This window comes from Lutjanus erythropterus, chromosome 11 (genome assembly GCF_056507025.1).
Source record: "Lutjanus erythropterus isolate fLutEry1 chromosome 11, fLutEry1.hap2, whole genome shotgun sequence".
Taxonomy (NCBI): domain Eukaryota; kingdom Metazoa; phylum Chordata; class Actinopteri; order Lutjaniformes; family Lutjanidae; genus Lutjanus; species Lutjanus erythropterus.
In genome coordinates, this window is record NC_139327.1 from 27,470,314 (window position 1) to 27,487,292 (window position 16,979).

General features: G+C 38.6%; 1 protein-coding gene across 2 annotated transcripts in view; it reads right to left on the reverse strand.

Moving 5' to 3' along the window:
• Positions 1 to 16,979, reverse strand: part of septin8a (septin 8a) — a 53,926-nt gene that overhangs the window by 20,065 nt on the left and 16,882 nt on the right. For both annotated transcript variants that reach the window (XM_084729851.1, XM_084729850.1), the window contains exons 4-6: positions 13,648 to 13,834; positions 7,170 to 7,331; positions 4,723 to 4,819 (exon numbers count right to left, since the gene is read on the reverse strand). In XM_084729851.1, coding sequence (XP_084585977.1) covers positions 4,723 to 4,819; positions 7,170 to 7,331; positions 13,648 to 13,834 — 446 coding nt within the window. The remainder of the gene's footprint in view (positions 1 to 4,722; positions 4,820 to 7,169; positions 7,332 to 13,647; positions 13,835 to 16,979) is intronic.

Consider the following 16,979-nt stretch of genomic DNA (forward strand, 5'->3'; position numbering starts at 1 on the left):
ACCAGGCATTAGCATGCATCTTGGGTGATCTGATCAGTGGACAGCTCTAAGTACATCAATTCCATGTCCCCACATGTGTCTCAAGTGACCACTTGTGATTTGATCTCACTTCCCCACTCTATAAGCAAATCCTCTCCACTTGCAAAGAAATGTGTTGTTGTCTTTAACTGGCAGGAGGCAGCAATGCACTTCCTGTGCCTCGTCTGCCAGGAATTTAAAGAAGGAGTTTGCAAAGACCTCATCCAGTCTCAGTTGTACTGACTGTTCAGCCTAAATGGAAATCAGACAGCATGTTTTGTGTACACCATCCACCAGAATCAATTTTGCCTGTTATTGTGACCTCTTCTTGTTGTTTTAATCGTTCATTGTTATCGCAATCGTCTTAATTGTTTTTAATTTAAAAAAAATCTGGTTTCTTTATTCCTCTATGGCAGTAAACTGATATTTTTAGATTGTGGACAAAACAAGACATTTGAGAACATCACTTTGACCTTTGGGAATCATTCCTCTGCATTTTAACTATTTTCTGATATTAACTAACTAATTAACCATGAAAATATTTGAGAGATTAATCAATAATGAAAATAATAGTTAGTTGTAGCCTTACTCAAGATGTATGGTAATGCCATGTGTAAACAGTGCCATGGATGATTTTAGATTGATTGATTGATTTTCTCATTAACTAACAAGCAAGTTGACCAACAAACTGAACCCAAAATTTAGTTATATTTCAATATCATCATTTGGCAGCTTTCAGAGGAATCATATCAAGAAGGTATTGTGTTGTTCATTTTGGCCGAAGTAATAATTTTAAACTTAAAACATAAAAATGTACTTATTTAAACTTTTTGATACAAGAAGGTTGTAATATAACATATGATATTGATTAATTAATAGTCGTGCTATTAAAATTAGAAAAATACTGGTAATTTTGTGCTATCTTCTTGAATGATTAATGCCCATCCTTAACCTTAATCGAATGTTGTAATCCAAAGAAAACAACCAAGACTCAAATGCAGTGTTGGTGATTAATAACACAATTCACATACAAACACCCACTACAATGTGTGTACACAGTTGAACAAACACACAGTAGCTTGCAGAGAATAAATACCAGGGATCTGCTATATGTCACAGATGTCTGGAGAGATAACAGAGCATCAAGATCCTGAGGCAAGATAAACACACAAATACACACACACACACACACACACACACACACACACACACACACACACACACACACACACACACACAGAGCCCCCTTCAATTAGTCTTTTTTATCAGCAGACAGTCCTCCCTCTGTCTTCCTTCAAGTCAATGGAAATTTCTCATGCCTCTTCGAGAGGTTACCATAACCCATCTATATGACATCTGGCTTCTACAAACTGTTTCCACTGACACAGGCCTTCCTTTCAGTCGGCCAAGAGTAGTAAAACACTGAGACTTCTGTCCTCCTCCGCCCCGATCCCCAGATACTGTGACAAAGTCTGTTGTATGAATGGTGAGCATCCGTTAACAAGCCAGCCTGACTGAATTCAAAGTGGTTCGCTTGTATTACCTCCCATCGGTCAGGATTTCTGTTTTTAGGCAGAGATGGACACAGATAAGATAATGACATGTAGAAAAAAGTAAACCAAAGAACAAAAAAGAAAATGGCAAAAAAAAAACTTTACTCCACAGTTTATTATTAATTATTTACACCCATTTACTATTTGTTTTATTCTTTTATTTCTTTAACTGCTGTCATATTTTTAACAGGCAGGCAGTCAAAAATAGGTCTTGAAGCTGATATTGATACTCAAAATGGTAATATCTACCTATCAATTAATCTATTTACCTACCTACTTCCTTATCTATGTCATTTTCTTCAATGTATGTTTTTTGAAGCTGGCACATACTTGTGTATGTGTGTCTGCATTTTATTCCATGTAAAACACTTTGTAACTGTGTGTTTTAAAAAGTGTTATACAAATGAAATGATCATTATTATTATTAGAACACCTACCACTTCTTAATTGCTGCTAAACAATGACAAAACAAGGAGAATATCCCAAATAAATGAGCTGACAGTAAAGCTGAGATAACTTTTTTGCAGACGGCACTATTCCGTCTGTTCCTGGACTAGACTATAGCTTCATGGTGACTGATGGAGTCCAAAGGAATCCGTCCCCAGGAGACACAATGCAGCTTTATAAATAACCATAGCGTGTCCTCTGAGGGTTGGGGAATGAAGAGTGGTCAGTGGATAATGGAGAGAGGAAAGGAAGAGAGGGTGAGGACACAAGAGCAATAAACCGAGGAAAGGAAGGAAGAGAGGGAGAGAGCTGGAGGGGAGGAGACAGAGAGTGTAACTCCCATCTGAGCGGTCAAATTCTCACAGCACAAGTCTATGTGACATTATTAAATTAAAGTGATTACTCTAATTGACGAGGCACGGGAGAATGAGCTGTGGGAAACTAAGATCCCAAGAAAGATCCCTGACACAGTAAGTGATGTCTCCATGGTATACATGCATATACATGCTCGTACATAAAGTCAGACGAACATATATTACATGCACGCAAAAGAGGGACGTGTAACACCATGCACATCACAAGCACACAGACACACTGGCAATTCCCCAAAACAATCTCTGCCCACTCGCCCTTCATTTCGCACTGTCACTCCGCATGAAGTCACACTCGCAGTTGTGGAGGGTACTCCGCAATAAGAGGGAGGGTATAAATAAACAGGCAAACTGTGGGACACACTCGACACTGCAGTGAGCAGTAAAACATCTCTTACAATGGATACTAACAGAAGCCTCGCTGAGTTATATGATGCGCTTATGTCACCATAAGCACAAAATATGCTCGAAACAAGCAGGATGTGTTAGAAAACAGATCCTACACTGATACTTTTTTCTTGATGATAAACCGTATGAGTTTATATCATATTTTTGCAAAGTAGAAAGGTGGAAGTTAATTACATGTTTCCTCCTTTGTCCTGTGTGTGTGGTTCTGTATACGGTTAAGTGGCATTCGGTAAATCTTTACTGGGTGTTTATTAGGGCTGCAACTGACTATTATATTCATTATAGATTATTTTCTTGATTCATTTTTTAGTCTGTGAAATAAAGCTGTCACAATGTCTAATTTTCACTGTACGATTATTGTGGCCACAAGAATTAAGGATAACAATATTATTGTGATATCTCTAAAAAAAAATTGGGGGCGGGGGTTCAGAAAGAAATGGAAATGATTTAGGAGCATACAGTATATTTGAGAGGCACTGGAATATTTTACTTTTTAAAGATCATGGTTATAGTCAGTAAAAGTATATCACAACATCCCTACTATGAAAAATGACAAAGTAGTGAAAACACCCATGAAAAGATCTCACAGCCCAAGGTGATATCTTCAAATTGCCTGATCTGTCTGACAAAACAAGAATGTTTCATTTACTATTTAGAATTTATCATAATAGTTGCACAGAGAACAGAACAAGGCTACAGGGGCCGGAGCGAGACTGTACTTCCTCAAAAATAATACAACCACTGTGACACACATTCACGATGCTATAAAATCATATTATGGCGTAATAAATTTTGTACCACAGTTCAGGTACTGACATTGTGCCTTGATGCATTGAGAGGCATTCAAATGAGTACCACTATCTCATGATATAGCACTTCTCCCACAGTACCACATGCGCCACCTCATTTACCTTTTTAATACCTGTAACCTAGCAACCTACAAAAGAATCAACAGCTAGGGGATATATAAACTAACCAGCATCATCAGATTTATACCGGGCAAAAATTAATTATGAGTAATCATAACTACTCTCCTGAATATCATTTCGGGGCATTCGCAGCTTCAGTGAGAATTACCCACTCATATTGAAAATAATATTTTTCTCAAACTTGCAGTCATTATATCTTTCATACTTTCCTCAAACTTGTGGAGAAGAGGACACAGGAGGGGAGACATCAGCTACTGTCTAAGAAGTCGAACGTTAACGTGATGAGCGAGCTAGTGCTGAGTAGTTGTGAGGATGCAGGGAGGGTCGAGCTCAGCATATCATAGCTCAGCGTTTGTGCATGTGAGCATGAATGCTCCCTCACAAGGATTTTGTTTCAGCTCATGGACACCTTTCATGTGCTAATATCACATGTATGTGCCTGTTTTTTATGTGCATACATTAGTTAAACTCTACTTCTCACTCTTTATCACTTCATCAATCTTTATATTTGTTACTAGAAACGTCAAAGCATTAGGGTCAGCTCTAATAACTACAAATCTTAGTTTTGTATTTGTGTATGCTGTTTAGCTGTTAAATATATCATCTTGTGTGAGGACAATGACAAAGGCAACTGCTGTTCAAGACCTTTCTGTTGCTTGGTTTGAGGTAAGGGAAGTCATGACTAAAATCAGCATTTTTCTTAACCGCCACACTGACTAACAGGAAGTGGCTGAGTTTCATAGCTGTCCTAATAACTTTGAGTACATGTTGATCAAACTTGATATTACATCAATAATACACTTCAGCCTTAACATCTGTACAAAGGACCACAGTACCAATATCACAGTTTGCCTTATGGCTAAAAACATTAATTTTGTGGCAGTCCAGAGAAAAGATTTAAACCTTCTCTGACCCCTTAATGCACTCATTGTTGTATTTGCTTGAGAAACACAAACACTCACCCACACACGCCCTGATTAACTCGCTTGTTCTCACCTTGCACGACACCCCAGGGGTACTGTCTGGCCCTCACAGTTTTGTTTCCCACTTTGACCTCTTCCACGCTCCCGACCACAGCAAACGGCAGATGGGCCTGCACCAGAAAAGTGATGAGAGTGTTAAAAAGTTCAAGAGGTCATAACTGGAGCCACTACCAGGAACCGATTCACAGCTCCATCTTTCTTCTGGGTTACACATTCTTAATGATTTTTTTCTAGTTTCTTGAACCATTTCACAGGTTAAATTTCACTTGACACAAACATGCTATGTATGAATACAACAACAAAAAAGGATAAAAGGAAAATGAGTGTTTAATTTCAACTAAAACTTGTGTCGCTGTGGCTTTCGTCTGTCTTATCTTTCACAACCAGACCACACCAGAGAGGACTGTAGCCATGTTGACATATGAGCTCTCTTTTAAGTTTAATATGTGGCTCAGTTGGGGCTGAGAGGCCTATTTTGTTGCAGTGATTAAACACATACACAGAGAGAGTTACTACGCCTCGTTAGGATCGACAGCGAGGCATCACGGGGAAAACATGCCCGATATGCAACCTCAAAAATTAGGCGGGGAGTTGAAACCAGCTGGCTGGTTGCAACTCAGAGGAACAAGCTGGTGAGTGTGGGCGCTGATGTAACCGACTATGAATAGATAGGGATACAGTACGAGGACTGTGACTCGGAGAACCAAATGCAGTCTTATTTATCCAAGAGAGAATTTACTGTTTGTGGTTTTGAACATGTGTGGGTGTGTGTTTGAGCACGGTGTGATTATACATCCTCTCTATTATAAAACTGGAACTACAACAGGCTAAATATTCTGAGGAAGGTAATTGTGCATGCTGCCTGAGCAAGTCGCCAGCTGATGTTCAGTTATATTGATACATCCATATTCCTGTCAGCATTTCTCAAAAACTACTTTATTTTTACAATGGTAAAATATACAAATGAACATAAAAACGAATTTTGGGAAAGCATGTGCTTCTATCAAAGTTATAAATTCTTTTTAAGTATGGAAAGAAGAGGAATGGAGACCTGGTGCAATAAAACAGAGCCAGCACTCAAATAATTTTGTCTAAAACTATGTAGCCTATAATTCTTGTATATGCTGTATGTCTAAGCTCAGGGGTCAGCTGGTGTTTGCAAATATTTGCAGTGTTTTCCTTGCACACAGTCACAGCTTTGCACTGGTTAAAAGCAATAAAATGTTGTCAACATATGCTCCAGCTACCAGATGTGTAACATATGCAGCACTAAAGACATGATGTTACAAGCCAGTAGGCACACAGATGTGTCGAAGGTCTTAAAGAGATAATTGGGATTATTTGAAGAGGGGTTGTATGAGGCACTTTGAAAGTTAGTGTATTATCTACAGTGGATGCCAGTCAACACACCCTCAGTTTAAAGAAGCAGCAGGAGTCCCAGCATGGAAAGCTAAGCAGTGTACTGCTGTTGACAAAGTCAGCAGCAACTTATATTTTAGCCACTTAAAAAAAGGCTAACCTAAAAAAATCAGTATCAGTTTAAGTGAATGCTATATTGGGAGTATTTTCACTGCTTTATCTTGCCATCAGACAGCCATTTCCACAGTTACGCAAACAAACTAACCCCTTGTCATAATCGTAAACGTCATGGAAGCTTTTTTCCAGGTTTTCCTTCAATGTGTGTCAATATTCCTGATCTATTTTTCCATTAACACGATGCATTGCATATGATTGTGACATAAGCACGGCTGTGTGTGTGTAACTGCAGTCAGAGGAGATGGACGGTAGCGATCAAAGCAGAGGGATTAAAGTTTAGCAGTAAAGTTGTCTTGTGGCAGTAAAGGTAAAAGTTCCTATGTCTTGAAAAACGCTTCTGACTTGCTTGCAGATGAGACAGAGGGTAAACGATCAAGGCAGTGACAGACCAACAACTCGTGTTCTGTAAGGTAAAATTACTGATATTGCCAAAAGGAGTCTGGCTGCTCTGTAGAGAGTGATATTTTGCTTATATAATAGCAGTTTTCCATCAGAAAAGGATGTCTGGCCGCAAGGTAAAGTGTTGAAATATTTGCATAAATACAGTGTACCCTTGAACTGATGCTGATTTTTTTTTTTTTACTGTTCACAGCAGTGCACTGCATAGGTTCCATACTGGTAATCCTCTCTACTTCCATAAACTGGGGGTGTGTTGACCCCATCTACTGTAAGTATTACAATAATTGTGGATAACTACCTCATCCAACTCCACTTCAAATAATATGAACTATCCATTTGAGAACTCTATCATTTTTACTTTCAACACATTTATGAGTGTACAAAAACACATCTGCCTTTTTCTTGTCTTTAGCATAATATGTGCAGTGTAAGTGTATGTTATACAGCATATCTAAAAGATGTAAAAAAGACAGAAAGACTGATTTTAAGAGAGTGTGACTATTGGAGATTCACAACATGACTTACATTCATGGAGGCGTTGATCTCACTGACAGCTTCATCGTCTGTTGGGAACTGATATATCTGGACACCATTGCTCACCAGCTCACTCATAATCTTTATTTTGAACTTATGGAGCTCACTCTTGGAGATTGTGTCCGCTTTGGCAATGATGGGAATTATGTTAACCTGAGGAGAGGATGAAAAAAAGAAAAGTTAATTAAAGTGCAGACTAAAGTGTTGTCCTTGTTTTAATGGTTGTGTCTGCCACAAAATGTGAACATATGACTGTATTGAAAGCTGCTTTGTGTTAAACTGTATACATGGCATTTATTATGCAACAGTTTTGTTTAGCCTGGTCTGACATGCATCATCATGACAGGACAAAATGTACCTGTCGAGCTCAGTATGATGAGAGAAGATGCACAGAGAGTGAACCAGTGTTTTCAATGAGTTACAGATAACAGCAATTAACTTCCCTTTGTCAGCAGGTCACAAACAAACAATGTACATTCAGCTCAATTAAACACACTGAAGACTTAATTAAAAACATAAACCAAACTAAGTGCACTGCTAAATACGTCTGAGGAAGTGTACAAGACCATATGCTACGAAGCTGTACAGTGAATTAAGCTCAGTCAGAACCCCGACAGATACAAAAAACAAACAGTGATTATGAAAACAAACTAGGCTCCATCTCCAATCAGCAGCAGATGTGCAGAAATAAACACACAGTTTTTCTGCATTCCTCTGTACGACTGCATTAACCAAATCGCGAACTGGGAGGACCAGGAGGATCCCCACGGATTGATTCACTCATCAATTCCATTGTGTGCCTCAGAGCAAGAGCCTGAGCTTGTTAGGAGTCAAATTACAGCCTCATCATACTTTATTGGATCATTAATTTACAGCAGGGCGGCCAGTATCATGTTTTAACCCTTATTTAACAAACTGAGTTCACTAATCACTAGTCCAGTGCTGACAACAGCCTTGCTTAGCCACTGAGGCAGATGAGTGTGTTTCATCATGGCCAGTGAAGAGGGAGGGGACATTGATATTTGTTCACTTCCCACAGCCGGGTTTTCCCAGCTGGCCAAAGAGAATTCCCAAATAGTTCCCAGAGTTTGTTCTGAACAACTAGGAGCACCAGATGGGTAGCTGTAACCACATAAAAGCAGGTCACATGTAAAATAAACATTTTTAAGAATTCACACAGACTGACATTTCCAGTGCTTTTTGTTTTAATCTGACACAGATCAAATATGTGTATATAAATGTATGCTCACAGATTCTACATGCAAGGGATACAGTATAAGAACCATGCTGACTCATTCTGAGCCTTAGTAACGTAAAAAGTATTTAAAATTCAACATAAAAAAGTTAGTATTAACAGATGCCATTAATATTCTTTATCTTACTTTAATTTGGTGAACAATCACCTGCTCAGCTGGAAGTTTTTGAATTTAAGTTCCCATAATTTGGAGGCTTTAGGGAAGATAAATAGGATATACAATGTTGCCATGGAGTCAGTTAACTATGGGCTACAAATTGAGCCCACTTTTTAGCATATATCTATTTACATTTTGGGAAACTGGTACCAGTAAAAGTATGCAAAATCAACTGATAGGAGTTCCTGAGAACTATCACTAGATTACTGTGATACTAACAAAAGCTTAAAAGAGTAATGATTCTCAGGCAAGTTCTGAAGTTATAAAGAATTACTTTTTTTCTTTGATATCTGAATAGATTTGTATAAGTTTATTTATGCTGGACATCAGACATTGTCAAGGCTGACACCTTCTGTTGGTCGTTATGCTCTTGACAGACCAAATTCTCATTCGTCAGACAATCACTGCTGTTTCATTAGGAGAAAATAGCTTTGTAAGCCATTATAATTTGCTGGGGAGGGCCATTACAAAAACTACACAAGCTTTTCAGACTGCAGTTCCTTTGAAAACCTCTGATCTTGTGCAAACAGGCCAAACAATCTAACCAAAATGTATAATCTGAAAATAGTCAATTACAAATCATGAAAATGTGTAGATTTGCTGATTATAGTGCACATTATGAGACATTTTAGAGGTTAGTAGGAAATATCAATCCTTGTTTGCCAAATGACCTCTACATCATAATATTAGACAATTAACTGGTAATGATTTCCTCCTACTTGAGAAAAACATCTTCGTTTGAAACAAAAGGACGTCTCCTGCACAATCTTATCTCTCTTCCTGCCTTCATCCACCACAAACCACACTCACTCTCGTGGTGGGCCTTCAACCATCCACTACAGGGAGGGGTGATTCGTACAAGAAAAACACCATTGTCTAGCCTTGACAGCAAGCTCTACACACTGAGGGAAAAGTTGTTTCTGGTCTGCTTGGTTTTTCCTGTGACAGACAAGGCTATCTGGCAGACAGGATAGCTCTGCTCATTTATCTTTAGTTTCCAGATAAAAGTTAATATTCACACATGCTTGACATGGATATAAGTCAGCACAAAAAGTAAAAATGTGACCATGGACTCGTGAGTATGGAGCCACTTTTGAAGTGGCTTCTCATCACAATGAAACGTATTCATGGTGACCAGAATATTAATGGAGTTTTCGACTTAAAACATCCCATGCACAATTTCTTTTAGCGCTGAAACAATTTGTTGATGAATTTAAATGAATTATCATCAGAATTTCTCAGCTTTCACAATTTTTTTACTTTTAGGTTTTGGAGTGTTGTTTGGAGAAATCACAAACCTGAAGCTGTTACTTTGGGTCTGGGAAAATATTGGAGAGTATTTTTCAGTATCTTTGACATGTAAACATCAAAGTTTAAATCAGTACAGTGAAAAATAACCAGTATGATCAATCAACAATGAAAACAGTTGTTAGCTGAGGCCCTAATTCTTTTATGACTGGGTCAGGTTTGTCTTGGCTTGTAGAAGCAAAGCAGGTACTTTCTGTGGTCAACCTGTAGCCATGTAGAGCTCACAAATTATAGCAATAAAACTGCAAAATGTCCAAAGAATGACAGTGTGTGGTGAGGAGCTGCTGTAAATATTTCCTGCAACATATTTATACTATCTAGAAAGAGACCACTGCATAAACAACTCTGTCAAGCCTGTAAAACAAAACAGTGTCACATCCACACCATGGTCACTCAACACTGGCTTGCTTTCAGATAAAACAGTGGTCATATTTCACGTAGTGGAAAGATTGCTGGGACGGAGCCACTGAGGTCAGAGCGGTGTTCACCGTGGCCACCCACTGTTGCACTTACGAGGCTGTAAATCACTTTGAATAGAAGCACCAGCATTGGTGGTTTTTTTTACACTTTCCGGCACAGTGCAACTGAAAAAGACTTGTGAGTAAAATGTCCCTTACTGCCACATTGGAGAGTTTACTTAATGGGAACGCTTTGGGAGATTTAGCAAAGGTAAGCTGCTGTGCTTTCACTCATATTAGGGCAATGTATTGCAGGTAAGCTGTTATACAATTGCAAACACGTCAGATGTAAATTGATCTACTATGGTTCAAATACTGTGATACAGGTAATATATTTAGCTCAGGTAAGCTTCCATGTCTTGCTTCAAGGCGGGGGGTACAGAGATTTGGCTGTGAATGCTGTGGTGGTTTGGATGGGATCAGGAGACAGTTGGCAGACGTAGGCTGCCAGGGTTTGATCACTCTGTTGGCTGGTAAAGACAGCACAGAGGCTCAGTGGTCAGCACTGTCGCCTCGCAGCAAGAAAAGTGCTGAATTTGGATCTTGGCCTTTTCTATGTGATATGTCGTTTGTGTAGGTTTCCTCTCAGGACACAACAGTAATCTACTTTTCCTCAGAAAACAGAAGTACTAAATGTACTAAAGCAGTGCCCACTTTATCAAGTGAGCTACCAGGGCACCCCAGACACAGATAAATTTAATTATTGCATGTCATAAAAATCTTTTCCCTAAATAGACTCAATATTTTCTGTAAGTATTTAACCTAAAACAGTCATGACATGGATTTATTTCCTCACTGGATTAATATGTTAATATATATCATATATGTCAATATATATATATATATCGATATAACTGGCAAATATCAGTGTTGTGTGAGGAAAAATAAACAATTTACAGACAGTCACAGTCTGTACTCTAAGATTAGTTTAAGCAATTTTCGCACTTATATATGGCAGAGTCAACTGAAAATATAAAACGGCATTTTGGTACCTATGTAAGGTTATGTTACCATGACAACCACACTCATAGGGGTCCCCAGAAACATACATACCATGTTTAAGGTAGATCAGATGAACGGTTCTCAAGATAAGAGAGTGTCATACATGAAGACAGAGATTCCTTGCTTCACAGTTAGAAATCCACCTCCTTCTTTAACATATTATCCATTACTAATGAAAACTCACATGCATAACCAACACAGCTGCCAGGATAACTAGCTTTACTGTTTGCAGAGCGAAACAATAAAGCCACTGCAACCTCCATAACACAGGCCTGACCTTTCTGCCCTCTGGGTGCAGGTACAGAGCACTGAGCCCCATCCCTGCAGCCATAGCTACCCTAACTAATAGGCTGAACTGAACTGAATGTATACTGTTGTTTATTGACCATTGTTATTGTGTGTTATTTGTTACCAGATTTGTACAAGGAATTTACCTTTAGGAACAATTAAGTCTAAAATACTGAAAAATATTAAAAGCAACATTTACATTTCATGAATCATTACATCATCCAGACCTACAAAACCTGGTTAAAATCCACTGTGTAATAATGACAAACCAAGTCCTCATAAAACTATTATCTGTCCTCTGAGAGTGACAGTTGCCTGAAGTATCCAGTCATTGTTTTGAAGAGTATCAGGAGATTTGGCAGAGTTGCACAGCCATGCATTCAGTGCACGGATAGCTGGCAGAGGTAAGACAGCAGGTTTTGGTCACAAGCTGACCATCTGCTTTGTTCATTATCACTGCATCACAAGGCATAACCAGGGCTAAAGCATCCACTTCATCAATATTTATATGTTCAAGTTCCTCAGGGGTCATGGTGCTGATGATCAATAAATCTGTGATAGGATGCAAACTAGCATGCAGACATCCCCAAAATCATGCCTAATGTTAAAATAAAGACATTCATGATATTTTACCATCTAAGTACATGCAGCTTTCTCATACAGCTTTACAACCTTGCAGATATCCAAGATGTCATTATAATCCTTCTTGCCCTCAGGTCAAACAAGCACACACAGATTTGGAGACATAAATCTTCACTTTTGCATTTTAACTGCCTCTTTCACTGTCGTTCTTTCTCTTCTGGGCTTTGTGAACTTGTGCTTTGAAATGTTTTGAGGATCTTTTCCCATCCTGAAATTCCACACTTCCCATACTTCAAAACCAACATGTAGGATCAAAAACCACTGAATGGTTTCAGCTGTGTTTATCACTGAGCAGCTTTCAAAAACATTTGATTAAAATGTCAACAGGTTGATTTTATTCAAGTGTGTTTCGTGTCAAGCAGAAAGAAACCATCTATCTCAATCCTTTGCATGTATTAATACTATTTTTTTGGATTGCAAACAAAAGTATCTAGTAGGTAGCATAAGCAGTAATAGTCCCAATGACAAAGCAAGGTCAAAAATTTAAGGAAAACCTCAGGAACAATCACTTATCACCAGAGATTTGCCCAAAATTAAAATAGAAATAATAAAATCTTAACAAATACAACATGGCGTCAACCTTAATATTCATTTACTCTCCCTCTAGGACTCTCTCCTTCCCCACTAAACTCACTCTCTCCCCCCCTGCCCTTCTTTCACGCTCCAAGTGCTGTTGTGATGAGATTTTTTTTCCACCAGTTGTCTAATTGAGGCCAAGCCAGTGACTGTGTCTCCGCTGAGCTGCCCTTTATCAGACATATGGCGAAAACATAGATCCACTGACCAATAAATCTGTGTAGTAATACTCACACAGAAGCAATGAAAAACTAACAAATCAATGCGATTCTGAATGTAATTATTGACTGGTGTATGGCTGACCTGTTACCATGTAAACTGAAAATATGTCACTTCACAACATCTATACACGTATATTCAGAAAATGGGATGGACATTAAAGGGATAGTTCATATTTTGCAAGTGTTACCAAAACTCTGGGCTGTTAAAGTCGGAACCTTTAACCCTTTCCAAGTAACAGCCAAATAACTTCACTCCAAAAAATACCAAGTGAACGTTTCTTGAAATTCTACACCCTGAAATGGAAGCGTGCACAGTCACTCCAATGTTTTTCTTTTCACTTAATTCTTTTGGGACACAGAGTTCACACCCCAGCAAAAAAGATGAGGGATCTTCACGTCTCAGTGAAATGCACACTGCTCACAGTGAAAGGGGGGTCAAATTTCAGCAACACTGATAGTTATTCACAGACAATGGGGGAAAAGGACGGGGAGTGTGTGTTTTTTGTGCAGACCACAGCAGATATATATATGAATGTGGTGTTTGTGTGTCAGCTGAGTGTACCTTGCTGTCCAGTTTTTTCATCGTTACGAGGTCCAGAGACTTGAGGGAATGTCCTGTCGGGGCGATAAAATAAAGGCAGATGTGGATCCTGGTGTCGTGGTAGTTAAACAGTGACCGTTTGATCTTCAGCTCCTCCTGGAGATAGTTTTCAAACTGAGTGTCGATGTAGTCAACGATGGGCTTGTAACTGTGGAGACAGCCAAAGACAGACTGTGAGGATTTATGTCTGTGGGTAAAAAGCATAAATATTTGTCTTCTTATTCATGCATTGGTAATGAATAGAAAAGGAAATATGAACTTGTCACTGGGGAAATGAACCGAGACACTTATGTTTTCAGTAACTGTGTGATCTGATTCCATGCCAAGATCTCAGCTTAGAGCTGTACAGCTTAGTGCTGCATGAAATTTGTGTTCGGCTTATGGGAGTCTGGTTGAAACAAATCACAGAGGCTGCAAAACATCCTGTCCTCTCTCACAGTGCTGTGATGGCCTCCACCGTCTACAGTGTCACCAGTAAATCAAAGAATTTAGGAATGTGTGGTATGAAACATCAAAGTTTTGTAGTATTTGCTCATAAGACCAGAAAGGTATATCAAATTCAACACAAATCACAACACAAAGCTTAGATTTCAGACACTACAGCTGATCTTTTCAAAGCAGATTTGACTAAAGTCACCAGAACAAAATTCCATTAAGATTCACCTAACAGAGTCGTGCTCAGATTTCTGCATTGGAAAACATTATCCACCAGTACAAATGGTATAAATATAATCATTTTTCCTAACATGACATTAACACGTTTCCACTACTGCAGCTCGTACTTCATGGAGAGATTTTCAGTTTTTCCATTTGGATGCACTCTAACATTCTTCTAGTAGCAATAAGGAGTTGAAACAAGTGCCTCTGATTCTGCACAAACTTCTCAATGCAGTGATTATCCAGTTAAATGTCAAGAAATATGAAAGGCCCTTTAATATGTTTGGTAATGCAGCTCTGCAAGCTGTTTTAGTGTCTTTCAAGCCCCAAATGGTCACCAGCCTAATAATGTTCGGTCATAAGACAGTCTGAATATAATTAATGCCACATTCTCTACAAGCTTGCTTGAAGCAGTTAATCTGAGTCTGCGGTTTTAAGTCATTTAGTTCAGTTTGGAAGAGACCATTACAAGTCAGCCACATATTTAATAAACTGCATCACAGTGGCCTAAACTTCAAGGGTCTTTCAAGTGAGGTTGTGGCTTATTAATCAACATGGATACAAGTCTCTTGGTCATATTTTAGTTGTCATGACGCCACTTGGCATTTTCAGACCACATATCTGTGCTGTTGGGTTGATTTGGTTGTGATAATCTGTTTGAAAAATGTTTTTGTTCGCCTTTACGAGTTCCACCAACCTTGCCTCCAAATTATACCTAAAATGTTTTAAACAAAAACACAGCTGTGGATCCGAAATAAATGCTCATGTTATGTTGCTATATTTGGCCACCATAGGACCACCTCACCGTCACTGGTTGCAGTTAGTGTCACCTCTGTTTTCACATTTGAAAACAGATGTCAAACCTCTGAAACACTTCCTGAACCAGCATAACATCGCATTAGTCACAGTGACACCCAATGCTTCAAGTGACTGAAGTGCAACCCTGAACTCTTATGATCAACAAGAGCTTATTCTGACCCTTTTAAGTGAGAACAAACTCTGAGCCACCCACAAGAAAGCCCAAACTGTACAGTTTCAGGGGTATAAAGCAAAAGATGTTTAATTTTGAGACACAGCACTTTCCTTGTGTGCTTTTAACTAAAGGGACTTATAGGGACATTTCAACCCAAAACCAAAATACTTTTCCTTTTACCTAAAGTGCTAGTTAGCCATTAATTTAACCAACCATTGATTTGTAATGTATTATGAATAGCAGCCATTCAATCTGAAGGGGTTTCTGTTTCTTCAAATCATCAATCTAAATCTTGTCAAAGTCTCAACAGCAAGTCTTCCCACATTCTATTTTGCAGCTCAGAGTGAGACATAAGTCCAAAAATCTATTCTATATCCTCAGCTAGCGCCATGTTTACAGTCATCTGTCCTCTCCCTTCATATCCATCTTCAATCTTCTCTGTGGAATGCACCAACTCTGACCTTTTGAAGCTCTCTCTCCCAGTGTGCATTTACAGTCCGCTGCAGGGTCTGTCCTTCAGCATGTTGGTTTATACAGCCTACAGAGAAAGCTGCTATCAAAGGGCGTGAGAGTGCTGCTCGCTGGCTAGGTCACAGCAAGAACACTCCATTCCACAGCTGAATGTTAAAAAAAAAATTAAACTATTTCCTCTTTATTGCTGTCCCACCTCGTCTTATTTCCATCCTACAGAGAGAACCCAACTGTGCAGGAAACCTGGACTCACATTGTCTGTTTCTCTCATTTGTATCCCTAGGCAACGTTGACCTAATTTGGGCAAAACTATGGTGCTGTCATCTTGCAAATAGAAAGGAGGGTTTGGATAAGGATTGTCAGGAAAATCTGTCGTTACAACAGTCAGGAGTCAGATGGAAAACACTCTGAAGCATGTGTTTCATGCATGTGAGAGATGATCCTGCTGCAGTAAATGGCACTGTTAGTGAAGCTGACCACAGTTTTGTTTTATACAGTGTCATATAAATTTGACTAGTGCCTAGTTTAAACCACAGACTGTTTGGTTTTGGCGATTAGCAGATCAAGAGAATGGCCAGAAACTCAATTAAATTTGGTGACAACGAGTTGTGGGTATACACCGTTTCAAAACCTTTTCAATGACCAAGTGGTGAAACTTAATTTCAGTATTTCCATTTTATGTTACTTTATACTATCACTGTAATAATTTTAAACAAAATACAAATTTTCTTACTCCACTACAGTTATCTGACAGCTGTAGTTACATCTTATTTTTCAAATTACAATCTTACTTTAAAAAAAAACATATGATCAGCTTGCAAAATACAATACATTGTTAGAAATCAAAGCCATGGTTCCCAACCGTTTTGGTTTGTTAACTTTTATAATAAAGCAGCATTGTTGAGGCCCCTTGTCATGTTTCAGATGTGTATGGGTTGTTAGCAGTTCCGTCAAAGAGACATTTCCTCTCTAAACTTCTCATATTGTTTCATTTAAATAACTGTTCAAAGTTGAGAGATATATTTAACAAAAAAGCAAATATTAGAGAAAGGCTCAAACAACGGATACAAATTGGTGTAACTGAAGTTGTTTGTTATTCTTTCCTCTCCCAATAATCATCTCACAGTGCTCTCAGATTTATCCTGTTACCATTTGGAGGAGGCCTAATTCATGTGTGGTTTTGAATCACTAA